Genomic DNA, 16,796 nt, shown 5'->3' with positions numbered 1-16,796 from the left:
TACTGTCTTAACAAACAGTGCTTCTGTAATTAATGGACACATTTGCTAGACTACCTCGGAACCACCTAGCATGACATGAGCAACAACCATACTTATATTTGAAAAAAATATATCTATACAGTAGTTGTCGTTTGTTTATGTAATATATACGTGTTTCTCGTTTCTCGTTTTGTTTATATATATAACATTGATTGGTTAAATATTTCTCAGTGTGTTTGAATTTGTTTGTTAGCTTTTTGGTCATGAATGTTTGTCTCTAATATTTAATTAACTATGCATTTGTATTTAGATATCGCAGATCAAATTTATTCGTTCATTGTGTAATCATACGTTTTTTGATTGAGTTAAGTCTGCCAATTGATATTTTATCGTATGTTTTTCTATGTTGTGATGTTATGCTATTGTTTCAGAAAAAGGGAGAAGGTTTGGATCCATTAAAACGTTTAATCCCGCTGCAAATGTTTGCACCTGTCCTAAGTCAGGAATCTGATGTACAGTAGTTGTCGTTTGTTTATGTAATATATACGTGTTTCTCGTTTCTCGTTTTGTTTATATAGATTAGATCGTTGGTTTTCCCGTTTGAATGGTTTTACACTAGTAATTTTGGGGCCCTTTATAGCTTGTTGTTCGGTGTGAGCCAAGGCTCCGTGTTGAAGGCCGTACTTTAACCTATAATGGTTTACTTTTTAAATTGTTATTTGGATGGAGAGTTGTCTCATTGGCACTCACACCACATCTTCCTATATCTATAGACCGTTGGTTCTCGTTTGAATGGTTTTACACTAGTAATTTTCGGGCCATTTATAGCTTGTTGCTCGGTGTGAGCCAAGGCTCCGTGTTGAAGGCCGTACTCTAACCTATAATGGTTTACTTTTTCAATTGTTATTTGGATGGAGAGTTGTCTCATTGGCACTCACACCACATCTTCCTATATATATCTAATAAGAAAATTGCTTGCGAAAATTTAATGTATACGATAAATTTACCACATCTGCCTACTAAATTAAAGTCAGAACTAAGAAAGCAACTCTCGGCTTTCAGGTTATTGTATCCATTACTGCAGTATAAAGTGGTACAATGTCCTTCTGCGCTGGAAGACACACGTCTTTGGTACACTAAAATCAAACATTTATATTCACCTTTAATAGCGATAATTCTGAGTAATACATGTGTATCGAAGCAAATTTTAGTTTTTTGGCAAAATATTTATACTCATTGTGTTTTTTTGTTGATGTGTTGCTCTATTATTGTAGTGATAACATCAACTTTACATTTCTAACGCACTATATGCATTTCGACAATATATTTCTTCAGTGATAATCAAAACACAACCAATCGAAATTCGAAAATGTACATGTAAATTATTTATTTTCTAGTTCAAAATATGTTGACAGTGCTTACAACTTTAAATCTAATAAGAAACTATGTCTGCTGATACATGTGATACAATACTTTTCTTAACATTTTGTTTGAAAAAAAACTTTACAAACTTCATGAATTAATTTTATCTTAACATTTATATACTGTGATATTCATGTTTAGTTGTATTATTTTGAGTATATAAAATGTCATCTATATTTTTTTTATTGAATTATGTGTAGTCAATCATGGCACTGATTAACGGTAAAACTAATCAACAGTACCGTATTCATCCCAGTGAATTCATAATAAATGATGCTAAATGTCATTTCAGATTAACTCAAAGCAAAACAAATTGAAAACATTTGTTTTATAACGAGGAGCATGACGAAAGTATTTTATGCTATAAAAAAAAATAATAGAAAAAAACAGAAACATGAATCTTACTTCATATCCTGTAAATTTAATCACATATGTGAATATGTCTTAGCTTCGAAACGAGTGTTCATTCATATCAAAATTTGCGATAAACACTGAGCTACAGAGGAAAAAGTTACTACATATTACCGCCTAATGTAAATCATTTAAGAATCTTGACCCAGTTAACAAGATATATTTAAGAAGTTGTCAGACTAATTTATGCATAATTTTATCTTCTACACCAGAGGGAATTGTGAAATAAAAGTTAGATTTCTTTTATTAATACATTGTTATCACAGCTCGTTCTAGACTAACATAAAATTCAGCAACAATTTTCGCACAACAGCAACTTACAGGATATTGTCTTTTCTCGTTGCAAAAGTCGGAGGATCTGACCTTTAAAAAATAAAGTGCTTCATCTAGGTAGCAATTCAACTTTTGGGTTACTACTGATTGCTCCTAATACAAGGGTTGAATGTAGAGTTGTCTGCACTCAGTCGACAGCTTTTTATTTATATATATAATGAAGACTGTAATGGGTCGCATTCTATTTGAAGTACAATGCAACACATCGCAAGCAGAACGTTTTAAGGTTTTACCCGTGATCTTTGAAAATGATTCATACTTGTGGCTGGTAAAAATTGATCATTTGTTATGAACAATAACCAACATAAACATACAAGACAAAAGGTGATTACCATAACTCCAATAATTAAAGCAAGGTGCCATATTGACAAAATATATTATAACAGTATTCTTAGACAATTTTGACCAGGTATCCAATGCAGATATCTATTAGTGCATATTTTATATGACTTTTGACCTTGTAACTACAATGCTTGCCCTATGTCCCATATTTTAAACTGGAGATCTTCTTTTGATTATTATCTGCATTTGTTTCTAGACAAAACCTTAAACGTATAGAATGATTTTTAGTTTTGACAAGGAGGAATAATTTTTACAATGACTATTCCAGTAGTCAGCACTTCTGTGTTGTCTTGAGTAATCATTGGTATGTTCATAATTACATAATAACTGTTTACAAAACTTAGAATTTTTTAAATACTAAGGTTTTTCTTCCTCAGGAATAGATTACATTAGCTATTTTTGGCAAAACTTTTAGGGATGTTGGGTCCTCAATGCTCTTCAACTTCTTACTTTAATTGACCTTCTATAACATTTTAAGAGAGCCGTCGGACTTCTAACACAAAGGTTCCTGGTTCGATTCCCGTTTGGGATGAAAATTTTAGGAACTCAATTTTCGGCTCTCCCTTGACACCTTTTGCGAGTATGGTCTTGAGGAAACGATGATAGTCCGTCAGACGGGGTCGATAAATGGCTGACCCGTGTTAATAGAGAGCCATATCTCTTGCACGTTAAAGTCACCCTTGTAGATTTCGAAAAAGAGTAGGCTAATGCCGCTACAAGGCATCACTCGCACCCGCAAAGTGGAAAAGGATTAATAGAAGTTGCAAAACTTGTTTCCCATTCCACTATAAATAAATATGTTTAAACTAAACTAACATTTTGATTCGAGCTGCACTGTTGAGTATTTTGTAGATTAAACACGCGTCTGTCGTAAACATTAAATTTGTTTCCAGGTATCTATAATGAGTTTATTTGCATCTTGTATTAACATACTTAATAATCCATGCTGAGAACGAACAATAATTTGTTCTTATTTGTTTAAATCAAACGGGAATAGATTAAGATTTATACCATTTTTGGTTTTGGTGAAAACTACTATGTTAATGAAAGAATCCTATAAAAGGAAAACTCTATTGTCCTTTTGAGATGAATAAACTAAACTCAAACCCTTATCAATTAGTCCTTCAATAGAATATGATATTAGGTCTTATTCATAACCGAAGATTATAATAATTTTAGAATTTTCAAGATCGATAGGTTTTTCAAAATTTGAAGTTACTTTTCTTTTTTACCTTACCTACTTATGATGCTTATATCATACCGTTTTTTTGTTTGCGTTTTTTTTTAAATTTTGACAACGTTTTTTTTTTTAGATCAGTGAGTAACTTAACTGAGAATATATACTAAGAAAAACGAAGTAAGAGAAATCAAAAAATCATAATTGAAAAAAAGATTTGCACAATCACAGATTAAATGATAAATTAAAAACAAAAACAATAGTTTACCATACAACGACTGACCAAATCAATGTTTTTTACACAACATACCTTGATAAAAGAAGCACGCACTCGGAGAGTCATTGCTCCTACATTTTCTCATATCTATTTTAACTTGCGGTATATCTCTAGTACAGTAACACATGTGTGTTGTATTCTAAAATTAGATAGCATTTGTACATTGTATTTCATAAATGTTTAATATGGATCTCAATGGGTTTTAAGCGTGACACGTGAAAGTAAAATTATTGTGCCGTGAAAACTGAAAATGGAGATTAGCGGGTCCCAGGAAATTACAAAAAAAAAGAGAATTGCTTAAGTACATAGTGTTAGCGGGATACGGGAATCTGTCAAAACAGTAAGACCCCCGTCAATGTTGAAGCGATATGCACCATATACTAGCAATTAACACATGGAGAAATATCACAAATGAATACATGAAACTATTCGTCTTTAGAAGTATGCAAAGCAATTCCATACAGTTTGTATTTACAATACATATTGTCAACTTTTAAATAAAGGTGTGTTAATCAATTTCAATGATAATGGATGACAGAAAAAGACGATAACTTAATTTTATAAAAGGAACACATTCACCAAAACACAAGTTTCATTTCAGAAGTTTTAAATCCCACAGACTTTAGAACAGCATCAAATATTTTTAGGGACGGTTTGACCATCTTGCCTATTTATAGAATGATCGTCAAAGGAAACTAATGGTAAACAGCATTTTAAACCGACTTTTCCTTGTTATGTCTATTATAGAGCTATTATAATTTAATAAGGGTATTTTTTCTCAAATCTTTTAACAGCAGGGTGATAGGCTTGATAACTTCACTCTTTCTGACAACGGTTTATACATTACTGACTTTTCCCAAATACGTTCGGTATAAGTTTAGTTGGTGATACTTTTAAAAACGGTTGGTAGTGGTATTTCTCAGTCTATAGTATAAATATCGAACCGACAATATTAATTACATGTTGCTAATTTGTCCAGTTTCATAGAAATATATGTAAAAAATTCTTCATACTTACTTTGTATCCGAAATGTGAATATGATCTAGACGAACACTGAATTTGACATTCCGCTATTGATGAAATCCCAGATAATTTGGGTGTTTTAGATGGTGTTACAGATGAGTCATAACAACCTTTTTGTGTAAAAAGCAAATATTTAAACAAAATAACTGACCGCCTTTCGGTATCCAGTAGTGTAAAGGTTATTGTATTGCTTAAATTATATGGATGGAACAGGCAAAATATTTCACGATACCTCTTCATTCGAGTCGCCGTATAAGTATAATAATAGAAGTGTATATAATCCTCTTGTTATTAATGACTTTCGACGAAAGCATGACATATGCAACACAAAATTTAGAGTCGGAAATAGCACTACTTGGTGCTATTTTTAATACTAAAAAAGTAATAATAGATCGAATTTCTTTTTTAAGGCAAAAAGCAAAGTTTTACTTTGTGAAAAACCGCGCATATTCAAATAGTACGGCGACTTTGTGAAAAATTGTGCACATCCTGCTACAAGCATGAAATTTGGCATAGACCTGCCTCAACTATTAGTGTTATATTTCAGATAGGGAGACATTTGAAAAAAAATGTCTCACTTCCTGTAAAATCCAATCAAATCAGCCCAATATCGAAGGCTAGTGTGTAAAATGTGTTATTATCATACTTCTATCTTAATATTTGAAACACACCTTTGTTTTTTTCTACTTTTGGATAAATTAAATAGATTACATATCTTCAGAATCCCTACTTCCGGTTAAAATCCAACATGGCGGACATTGTACTTAAATAAGCTAATTTTTAAGGGAGGGTAATTGAAATGTGTTTTTACGTATTGCTTCTAAGATTACATTGTGCAGGAACCTTTCTTTGGTGCTTCTAATGGATGCAATGTATAAGACACATGTCTTCAAAACCCTTACTTCCGGTCATATCCAAAATGGCGGACATAGAAATATCAATTTATTATTCAAATTTTCCTTTTTATAATAAATATTTTAACAATATTTGAACTACAAATCAAATAATAAAAAAATCATTCTCTTAATAATTAAAGGGCCCTTCAGTACATGTTAATTACAAACAAGAAAATAATAATAAAAAAAAAATACTTCTTAATAATTGTTCTTTGACAATTCAAGTAGTTATTATTATTTTCTCTGATTTTCCTAGCAAATAATATAAACATTACAGGCTTCTTTCATCTAACTATATAATGCAGTTCATATAAAGGGAATTATATTATGTCAGTCAAAAAATATATGGAACTATATAGCTTAATTGTCCTGCCTACTCTGAATGAAGCTATTTTTATTTATTATCCCGCATAGTGCCTCAATAGTTTCACCTGGAAAGGGAATTAAACCATATTACAAACCAACAGAAATTCTAGACTGTCGATAATATTTATCCTCGAGAGTGATTATCAGTGTGAAGAGTATAATACTATAGTTTTCTTCGTGATGAAATTGAAACACAGTATTTAATTAAAAATAATTGTTAATTACCGATAATAAATACTACACACCATAAGTAATACAAGTATCCACAAAGGCTTCGCCTTTTTTTTATCAACAAACGAATGTGCTTGCATGTAATTCGATGGATTTCTATTTCAAAAGATAATCTGTACTTTAATGGGTAATTAATGTGCATCCATTCTGATTGTACTCATATGAAACAGCATGAATACCACACCGTCTTACACATGTTAAAGACGTCAACAAAATATTTCAAAGCTCTTTTGTTTGATTTTTGAATTGACGATATGCTGTCCCTCAGTAACGAACATTTTAGTCAGGACTTCCTTTTCGTGTATTCTTCAGACAACATATAATACCATTGTGTTTTGTTAAGATATAGAGGATAAGATCATATCGTAAGTCTGTGATCTTGATTTACTCCAAACAAAGGTATATGACAAAAAATGAAAACAACACTATATTAGTTTAACGCGTTAGAGGCACTTTCTTTGACAAAAGTTATGATACCATATTGATAGTAATTGTCAACTTTTAAATTTCTTAGCGGTAAAATATCACTTTTACCATCGTTTGGCTTTTTACATGATTGTATGAATTCAAACGGACTTAATAAGCAGTGATGTGTAGTAAAATTTAAACCGACACTACACAATCACTATACAAACTAGCGACAGGTTTCGTAGGTTTAAATCATATTATACCAGAATATAATGGATGAGTGTGTCTTATTTCAAATTGTGATTCTTTATTGAGTGGTGTTTGTATGACAGATAATGTATGCTAACAATACTAACGCAAGCAGTCTCATTTGTTTGTAGTTCGTGTGATTTTACATTAATTTCCTTTCTTTTTTTGGTTCTCAAAGATAATGTAGAAGATTAGAACCTTGATTTAATGTTGTCTAAATTGATTGATCATTTCTTCTCTTTTTGAAAAAGAAAACAATTTAATTGATAAAAATTTTCTTTTTAGAATCTCTTTTTCAACAGTTTTTTTTGTTTTGACAACTGCTTGATCAGATGTTGTCGAAAACATTATCCACGAAACATATTAGCATGAACGATGCAGTTCTACACACTTTTAACTGTAATACTTTGTTTCTTTTATGTATAACCTTTTTATATTCAAAGCAGACGATTGTCGACATAGAACTAAACAACACTATTTTAAATTAGCAATACTGATGTATTGCCATCGGCCGTACCATATAAGTTGGAGTCGGTTTGTTTAAGTTCTCGTCTTCCAAAGTTATTGGTGCCTTTCAAACTTTTTCAAAGAGGTATATCGTTAAGTTGTGATTGAATTGAATTATTGAACAGTGATGTCTTTATAAAACAACCTAATGCAGATTTTGCCAAACAATTATCATAGTTATCAATAGTACAACTGGAATAGAGAATGGAAGTGCAAAATGTTTCTTAAAGCCACCAACCTACCATCAACACTACTTGTAAACATGGTCTTAAACGCAGCGCGGACATCTTATATCCGGTCGCGGGCTTTATCTGGATTCTTTACAATAATGTTTACTAGTAAATTAGCGAAATAGACGACACAAAAAATTTCGAAACATTTAAGTGAACCACTATCAGAAACACAAAAGACTAACAAATATATAGGTTTCTGAAGAAGTTCAAGGCGCAAACGTACTGCAAGGTTATACATGATTTTTATATATCTCAACCTTCACATATACGTCTAAACAATGTAAAACAAACAAGCACAAATTACTGCGCACAGATAAACTTTGGGGAGATGTCCGAGTCGAATGTTTGAATAGGTAACAAAGAAATAATCAAAATAACAATGATCAACATTTATAAACCACTACTAACAGTAACTTACATTCAGACTTCAATTTGAATTATCGAAATATAATGTAGTCATCATATAAAAATCAACCACTTTCCGTTCAATAAAGGGTTTACATATCCTGCAATTATGAATTAGACAAGAAAAGTACAACCGGATTCAAAACAACAAATAGTTTTAAAATAAACGTGTTTTTTCAATGAATATATACTATGAGTGAGTCAATATAATTCATAATTTACATCTTTTGAGTTTTTCAAGTGTTCAACATAATCAGTCTTCTTAAAAGATATAATTACAAAAAAGGCATTCAAGCAATGAGAAAAATACACATGTTTTTGGCGTTAACTGCACTTTGTCAGCGTACCTATTATACCCCCGAGTCCTACATATATAGGTGAATAAATTATAATTTCAGATTATGAATTGAATAGAGACTATCATATGGCTTTTTCAATATCATATTTGTATCATCACGATACACCAAGAACTGAAGGAATTATATTGGTTGAGGGTTGATACATGTATGGTGTGTGATACTGAAAAGCCATTTCTTATACGTTTTATTGTATATTTCACGTAGATGTTTTTATGTGACATGATGTCATACAGAATATGCGTTTGATAGAGCCTTTGCAGCAATGACTAACACCAATAACGGTCATCGATGACGTGACGTCATATATATTAGGTTTAGGGCCTTTGCAACCGTGACTCATATCGATATCATACGGATACCAGACAAACCGCAAATGCCGTTGACCATATTGCATATACAATTAACCCGTATTTACTACTAAGTGCATAATAAAAAAGTTTATCATATATTAACTACAAAATACAGCTATTTTGTATATCTTATAAAGGTTGTTTTTCCAGTCTGTATCACCTACCCTGTATCGCATACCCCGTATCGCATAGCTAAACCCGTATCGCATAGCTAAACCCGTATCGCATACCCCGTATCGCATGGTAAAACCCGTATCGCATGGTAAACCCGTATAGCACCTTATTTTTTTTAACATAAAGCTGTAAGTTTTTGTTGTTTTTTTTGCTTATTATTATAAGAAAAAAATTCCTCAAAATAGGTCATTTTTTTTAATGACATCATTGTTTGGTATGTAACGTCAAAACGTCAAGTTTTCATATTGTATGTGACGTCAATAACGTCAAGTTTTCAGATTGTATGTGACGTCACAAACATCAAGTTTGCATATTTGCAACTATAAAAAATACAAAACACTCAAATAAATACAATAATAAACAAAATATTTTTAAAACAGCAGCAGGCAAATGGTAAGGTAACCCAGGTGCTTTGTATTATAAGCAGTCATTTTAAGTCTTTGAAACAAGACAAACCAGAACTGAAGGTAATCCAGTGCTAATCTATAATGGATCAGAAAACAGTTCATATAATATAATACTCTTCTGTTGAAATATATGATAAAGCGTATAATACATGGCAAAATCCGTATCACATGCCGTATCACCCTCGACCAATATCATCCCTCGGGCCTAAAGGCCCTTGGGCTGATATTGATGTCTCGGGATGATACGACATATGATACGGATTTGGCCATGTATTATTCTCTACATATAATATGTGAAATTTTAATTTAGAAAGAAATTAAGGTGATCAACAATAGAAAAAAGTAAGACAAAATACATCATCTCTTCAAAAACCAATAACACACTTTAACCTTGGAAAACATCTGTTATCAAATAAATTCACAATTAAATAGATCAGAGCATGAAATCCTTGATAATAAAAACAAATTTTTGTCGTTTAATATCGGAACATTGAAACATTTTTAAATCTCTGAAGTAACTGACAGTGTGTAATGTTTCGTGGATTTTGTTATGAATTTTCGGATAAGGAATTTTCCAAATTGTTTTAATATGTAAATATAATTATTCTGTTATAAATACAGATGTTAATAGGAACATTTGACACATATAAACTTATTATAAAAATAAATTACACCATGAGAACCTTTAATATAATGCACACTCTATATCCGCTTTCATTCTTGGTAAAGATACGTATACTCTGAAGTTCAATCTCAGTTATTGTTAATCTCTTCATACCAATATTTTTCAAATGAACCTTAGATATGGTTTCTTTGATAGAAAAACTGGCAATCAAGTTGAGGTAGTTATGTGATTTCCTTCTTGTTTAACATATCTTCTATGTTTTTGTTTATCAAATTTTATCAGATCTGATCAGGTGAAGATGAAAATGGTAGGATGGAAATCTATCAATGGCAATACAACCTGGTTTATATTTTTTATGAACACAACATATATGCATATTCATGGTTATTCGAACGTTCTGTAACTATTAGCTACCTATCAAATATCTTTAAAAATCAAAAAAAAATCATCATAGATAATGGGTTAACATTAGTAATGTGTGGGTCCTTTATTGTACGCTGTTCGGTGTAAGCCAAGGATTGATGTTGAAGGCCGTTAATGGTTTACTTTTATAAATTATAATTAGGAAGGAAAGTTGTGTCATTGGTACTCATACCACATCTTCATATATCTTTTAAACTCGACAACAACACTTGATGTTTTTCACTTAAATGTCAGTTTTTGTGAAATTGTAAACAAAACACAATATGATTTTTGATCCACACATGTCTTTAATATGAAGTTTATTGCTATTTAGACGCCGTTATTTGAAATTAGAATATAAAAAAAATGTAATCCTTTGTTGTCAATAGATTCACATTTTCGGCAAAAGAAAAATTAATTAAAATTTTAGAAAAAATAAAAAAGTGATTTTAATGTTTCAGATTTGATTTTCATAATGTTTTCAACTTTGAACCCAAGAATCATTTGCTATTGCAACCATAATCGATTTTTTTCATTAGATATCTTTGTCATTTTACTAGTTTTGATCATTGATATTTTGTCAATACATGGGTTAATAAAGATATAAATGAGCTCGCTCACTACTAATGTTTCAAAATTTAAAACATCAATTGAACGAAGTAGCAACATTACACACATCAAAATAAAACACATGCCTTTCGAGAGATAACCGCTAAAATATCCCGACGCCAAAAGTGCAAAATTCTAAATATTCGAACTTAACTACGTCAAGGTTAAAAACAAAATTTACAATTACAACATCATAATAATATCAGAAAGAATGCGCAACCGAAACTCAAAAAGATTTGGGTAAATTGTTGGTTCCGTAAGGGTATGAAGCTCCTCCTTCACATATGGCAATCTTTGCAATTTATCAATTCCCATTTTTGCTTGCTTGCTTTAGATTGTTTTGTGAATGAACGATTTCCAATTATATCATGTAAATATATATATATATGTGTGACTTACCCAAAATTTCCATCCAGTGTGACGTTTTTCTGTAAATAGCCTTGCCTAACCAGAATGTCTTATTGGTTAACACACCCGATTCCTTAAGGAATATGCTTTCCCTGAATTCTAAGCCACTACTACCACATCTACCTGAGGCTACGGACCAAGTTACTAATCCATCTTGAACAACGGTTGAAGAATAGGCTAAAATACATGTGTTTAAACATCATTATGTTTGTCGTAGTGACATATTAAGTAGTAAGTAAATTGCATATACTTAAAAAATATATATTAAAAATATTAAATGTGAAAGAATTCAAACGCGAAAAACTACCGGTCAAATGTATATACAAGATAATGAACGAAACCAATATATGGAACACAGCAACGTATGAAATAAAACAGAATTACAAACTCCAGACGTAGGCTAGACATGAACAAAATATGACGGTGGCTCAATCCTCATCCAAATCCTGGACAGTAGTGCAACAGAACAATGACGAACAGAAACAAAAATAACAACTCAATTAGAAACTACTGACATGGGAAAGCAAAGCAGAATCTGACATGGTTAAACATGTCAGTGGACACAATCCTCCTGAACATAGTTCAGATCAGACAATACAACATAAGAACGAACTGTAAAAATCAGTTGAAACAAATTTTGATCATTTAATTGATGCAAATAGAAATACATCTGATACAAAACACTGATTGGACGAATCCGGGTCCTTGTACATTCCAACAACAATAAAACAGTAAGTACTCGCAGTATAAGAGAACTCGCAATCAATAAGAGCTATATCAAAACCAGTAACAACAAATTAAACATATGCATATAAGACTAAATTAACAATCACTACATATCAAACATTCAATTATATTAGTGTAAAGACACCAGGAACAACAATCAGAAAAGCATGGAACCTGTGCAATGCCAATATGCAGGGATCGACAAATTGTAGAGCCATATTCTTATAAGTTGGTGTCAAATGAGGGCCAAAAAAGACAACTCTCCATCCAAGTCACAGTTTGTATAAGTTAACTATCAAAGGTCAATGCACGGTCTTCAGGACGGAGCATTGGGTCACAACGAACACCAAGCTACGTGTATAAAGTTCCTTAATAAAGACTAGTTTTGAAACCCAACGATATAATCGCGATATATCTATATAGAAAATAACAAACGAGAAACACTTATGAACCACATCAACAAACGACAGCTAATGCACATCAGTTGTATGACCTAAGACAGGTTTAAACAAATGCAGACGGTTTTAACAATTCACTAGGCGTCAATTTTCACCCTAACCCCAAAAAATAGTTTAACATTTGTAACATTACAACAAAAAATATTCACTATATAAATAACACATAGCTAAGAGGGCGATAGAGCAGATTGTAACCCCGAGAAAACATTGTCAACCGCGGCGAAAAGTAAGAATCTTCTCTGTCTCCCTCTCAGATATGTGTTATTTAATTTATTATACTGAATGTTCTGTTATAACTATCGATTAAATTTCAAATTCAAATTAATAAACTATGAAGTCTTGTACATAACAACCATCCGTATTTTGTAAGAAAATGTATGCTCTTTATGAGCCGAGACATATCTTTATGTACTGTTAAAATGTCTCAAAATGCAATTTAACTGGATACAAAATAGTAAGAATGCCTCTTGCATGTCTTGTCTATATCAGCAAAATAATTCATTATCCGTTCAGCTAACTACCAAGTCCGTACCCATTTCTAATATTTGATAATATATTTTAAGCAGATTTTGTTCAAGAATGTATATTCCTTTTTTGTATTTTTGGAATATAGAAGGAATTTTTGGACCTCGATGCTCTTCAACTTTGAATTATAACAAAAACTTGGCTTGATGGTTTGTAGTTAATCATGACGCAAAGACGTTTGAAATCAATTATTGTTAATGACAACCGAGTCGTCAGATTTAGAAAGGCAACAATTTAGGGGAATAGAATGTGTTAATATATGTTTTCAGAAAGAGTACATTTATCCTAAATGTAGTCTATTTTAGTTGTTTACTAAGATTCCTATAATTTTCGGTAATAGGGAAATCTTGCTTTTCGTGGATATTTAGTTGAGTCTATTTGCCAAAGTCTCCTTTTCAATGTTACGGAAAATAAGCAATTTGCTTTAAAGAGGAACGAAAGATACCAAAGGGACAGTCAAACTCATAAATCTCAAACTAACTGACAACGCCATGGCTAAAATTGAAAAAGACAAACAGAAAAACAATATTACACATGACACAACATGGAAAACTAAAGAATAAAAAACACGAACCCCACCAAAAACTAGGGGTGATTTCAGGTGCTCCGGAAGTGTAAGCAGATCCTGCTCCACATGCGGCACCCGTCGTGTTGCTTATGTGATTACAAATCCGGTAAATAGTCTAATTCGGTGGGTCAAATTCATGAAAGGGAAGGGGATTGTAGTTACGACGTAAGGAACATATCCGATATCATTTGTGAAACGGTTATTCCATAACGGTCAACCAACGCGTGATGGCGTCCGTAAAATGTACGAAGGAATGATTTCAACTTCACGATTTGGAACTCTTGGTTTAATAGCTTCCTTGTAAGCAGTAAAATGTTCAACATTAAAGTCCGTGGTTTACCTGTACCAACGTAATCCATGATTGATTTCCAATGAATAATACAGAATCCACAATATACAATATCTCTCAAAAAACATGTAATATAGCTTATAGACATAATTTATTTATATCATGTATATTGTGTCAATTATCACTTGGTATATACAAGGGGTACAATCAAAATCACGTGATGGATATACACACACCGGAAGTAACAGTCGAGCAGACCGCTTGAAAGGTAAGTAGTCGTATTTACTTGTTTATATCAATAAAATTTAATAAATAAGGTAGTGCACCGAATGTCGGATACTATCTAGTTTTGAAATACACAGTTATCCTTGCTGGAAAGCGTGCAGTTAATGCTAACACTTCGACACAGTTCCAAAATTTCACCAGATAACTGTGTCGAAGTGTTTGCAATAACTGCACGCTTTCTAGCAAAAACAATTGTGTATTTTAAAACTACATACTATCCGACATTCGGTGTGCCAACTTATTAATCAAAATTTAATTGATATAAACAAGAAAATGCAACTACTAACCTTTCAAGCGGCGAGTTCGACTGTAACTTCCGGTGTGTGTATATCCATCACGTGATTTTGATTGTACCCCTTGATATAAACCTCAAAATTAAAAATAAATTTCAAATAACATACTTATGTTTTACTCACTTTTTAAAACAACAACAAATACACATAAGTACATCCAAATCTTGTTTATGTCTGCCATTGATTTATGACTTCACAAACCCTTTCGACTTGGTATCAAACAAGGAAGTTTGTGTTTGACCGAACGATAACGTTTCTACATAAACACGATATATAAATAGAAAACAGGAAACAATATTTTAACTAATCGTTTATTTATCATATGATTGCCGTACAATTGAACATTAATCTGTCTAGTGGATTTCTTACTTACATAAACCTGCATCCACTATCTAATTATTTACATTAAAAAAAAACAACGATTAATGTGATAACACTTTTAAATGTTTTAGTATTGAATAAGCTGTGTTAGTCGGTAAATGATTGGTTCAAAATTATTTAATAATTTGACTGTTCCTGACAAGCTTTTTTACAGTTGCAGCTCAAAATGTATATGGCCATAACCAAAAAGATGTTAAAAATAACACACAAATTAAAAGCCAGTCTACGTAGAATGTAATATGAGTTATATGATCAAATCTAATATTATCTCACCGATTTGATTTCTTAACAGAGTTTACATGGTTTACGCAGGGTTTAGAAAGCTGCTACAACTTTGTAATGCTATCATTTATCATTCTTCGTTTCAATTATTTTGCTTTTTTTCTTTTATTTAGGTGAGAAATTTGTAAAGCATTCACCTTTTTTGATTGAAACTCCCCAAACATTATTATGTAAGGATGTTTGATGGGAACTAAATTTTCAAAGCATATCATTGCAGAAGATAAGCTATACTTTGTATTTTAATTTTCAAATGAAAGGGTTGATAGCATACACTTCTCCTTTTCAATGCTAAATTGAGAATGTACCCTATCATTTTTTTTCATTTGAATTTACTGAAACATGGGATGTTTTCATATTTTCTCACACACATAATTTACCAATTAACTCTGACAGGTTTGTTTAGTTTACCGATATTTATATTCTTATCTCATATAACTCATATCTATGTAAGTTTAAAAACTGTTTGTATGCACATTGAACGACAAATGTATGTGACGTATAAAAAAATTCTGACGTCAGACACTCAAATCAATCAATTTGTTTGTTGATATTTTTGTGTTCTGTTTAATTGTTCCTTTTACAATTGTTATACGATGATGACTGATGTACCCATATTTTGACTATTTTATTTATTGTGGTTGTTTATTTGAAGCATCAATGTAAATATAACGGAATTTGATGAGACTGTCATTAAAGTGAGAGGGTTGGTGCTATAGAACCAGGTTTAATCCATTATTTTCTACATTTGAAAATGCCTGTACCAAGTCAGTAATATGACAGTTCTTGTCCACTCGTTATCCACTTGTTATGCGTTTTGTTATTTGATTTTGCCATGTGATTATGGATTTTCCGAATTGATTTTCCGCTAAGTTCAGTGTTTTTGTGATTTTACTTTTTATTAACTTAAACATTTGAAACAGAACTTCCGAGATTTAGAGTCTTATATTTTTGGACCACCAATTGCAATATTGAAGCTTTAAAGACCAAACAGCCTATTCATTTCCACCAGTGACTTTTCCTTATAATTTTTTGTGAAGGTATTTCATGATTTGAGGAACAAAATATGAGGGAAAAAATGGGGGTCACCGACTTTAATTTTGCCGCTATAGCAAGCTCAGTTTCGTGTTTTCCAGAAAATTAACATAATATTTGCTTGTCATATAAACTCCTAAAAAATGCCTTATAACAAACCTAAAAGCATAATTATTGCTCCACGTTGAACAGTAGATTTGTATATATCAAATACAGGTTCAAGAGTGTAAGACTCATATTGTTTTGATCTTTTAAAACATGATTTTCATTCCCGCCAAAAATATAAACGAAAAACAAAAAACGTTTCCAGTATTAAAAACATCTTCCAGTGATTTCTTCATAATAATTTCAAGAAGGAAAGTGC

General features: G+C 31.6%; 1 protein-coding gene across 1 annotated transcript; it reads right to left on the bottom strand.

Moving 5' to 3' along the window:
- Positions 1 to 1,037: 1,037 nt before the first annotated feature.
- Positions 1,038 to 14,972, bottom strand: LOC134689904 (uncharacterized). The gene is made up of 4 exons (XM_063549870.1): positions 14,861 to 14,972; positions 11,585 to 11,770; positions 4,959 to 5,074; positions 1,038 to 1,115 (listed from the first exon to the last, which is right to left on the bottom strand). The coding sequence occupies exons 1-4, from the start codon at positions 14,916 to 14,918 to the stop codon at positions 1,038 to 1,040; spliced, it is 438 nt and encodes a 145-aa protein (XP_063405940.1). The 5' UTR covers positions 14,919 to 14,972.
- Between the last annotated feature and the right edge of the window lie 1,824 nt (positions 14,973 to 16,796).

This window comes from Mytilus trossulus, chromosome 11 (genome assembly GCF_036588685.1).
Source record: "Mytilus trossulus isolate FHL-02 chromosome 11, PNRI_Mtr1.1.1.hap1, whole genome shotgun sequence".
Classification (NCBI taxonomy): domain Eukaryota; kingdom Metazoa; phylum Mollusca; class Bivalvia; order Mytilida; family Mytilidae; genus Mytilus; species Mytilus trossulus.
This window is presented reverse-complemented; position numbering and strand designations above follow the sequence as displayed.

What these genes read in the sequence shown, in the direction of transcription:
- LOC134689904 (XM_063549870.1), bottom strand. Translation starts at nt 14,918, where the DNA reads ATGGCAGACATAAACAAGATTTGGATGTACTTATGTGTATTTGTTGTT. An exon ending in ACACTGGATGGAAATTTTGG is followed by an intron (nt 5,075 to 11,584) that starts GTAAGTCACACA and finishes TTACACAAAAAG; the next exon opens with GTTGTTATGACTCATCTGTA. An exon ending in ATTCACATTTCGGATACAAA is followed by an intron (nt 1,116 to 4,958) that starts GTAAGTATGAAG and finishes GTTTGATTTTAG; the next exon opens with TGTACCAAAGACGTGTGTCT.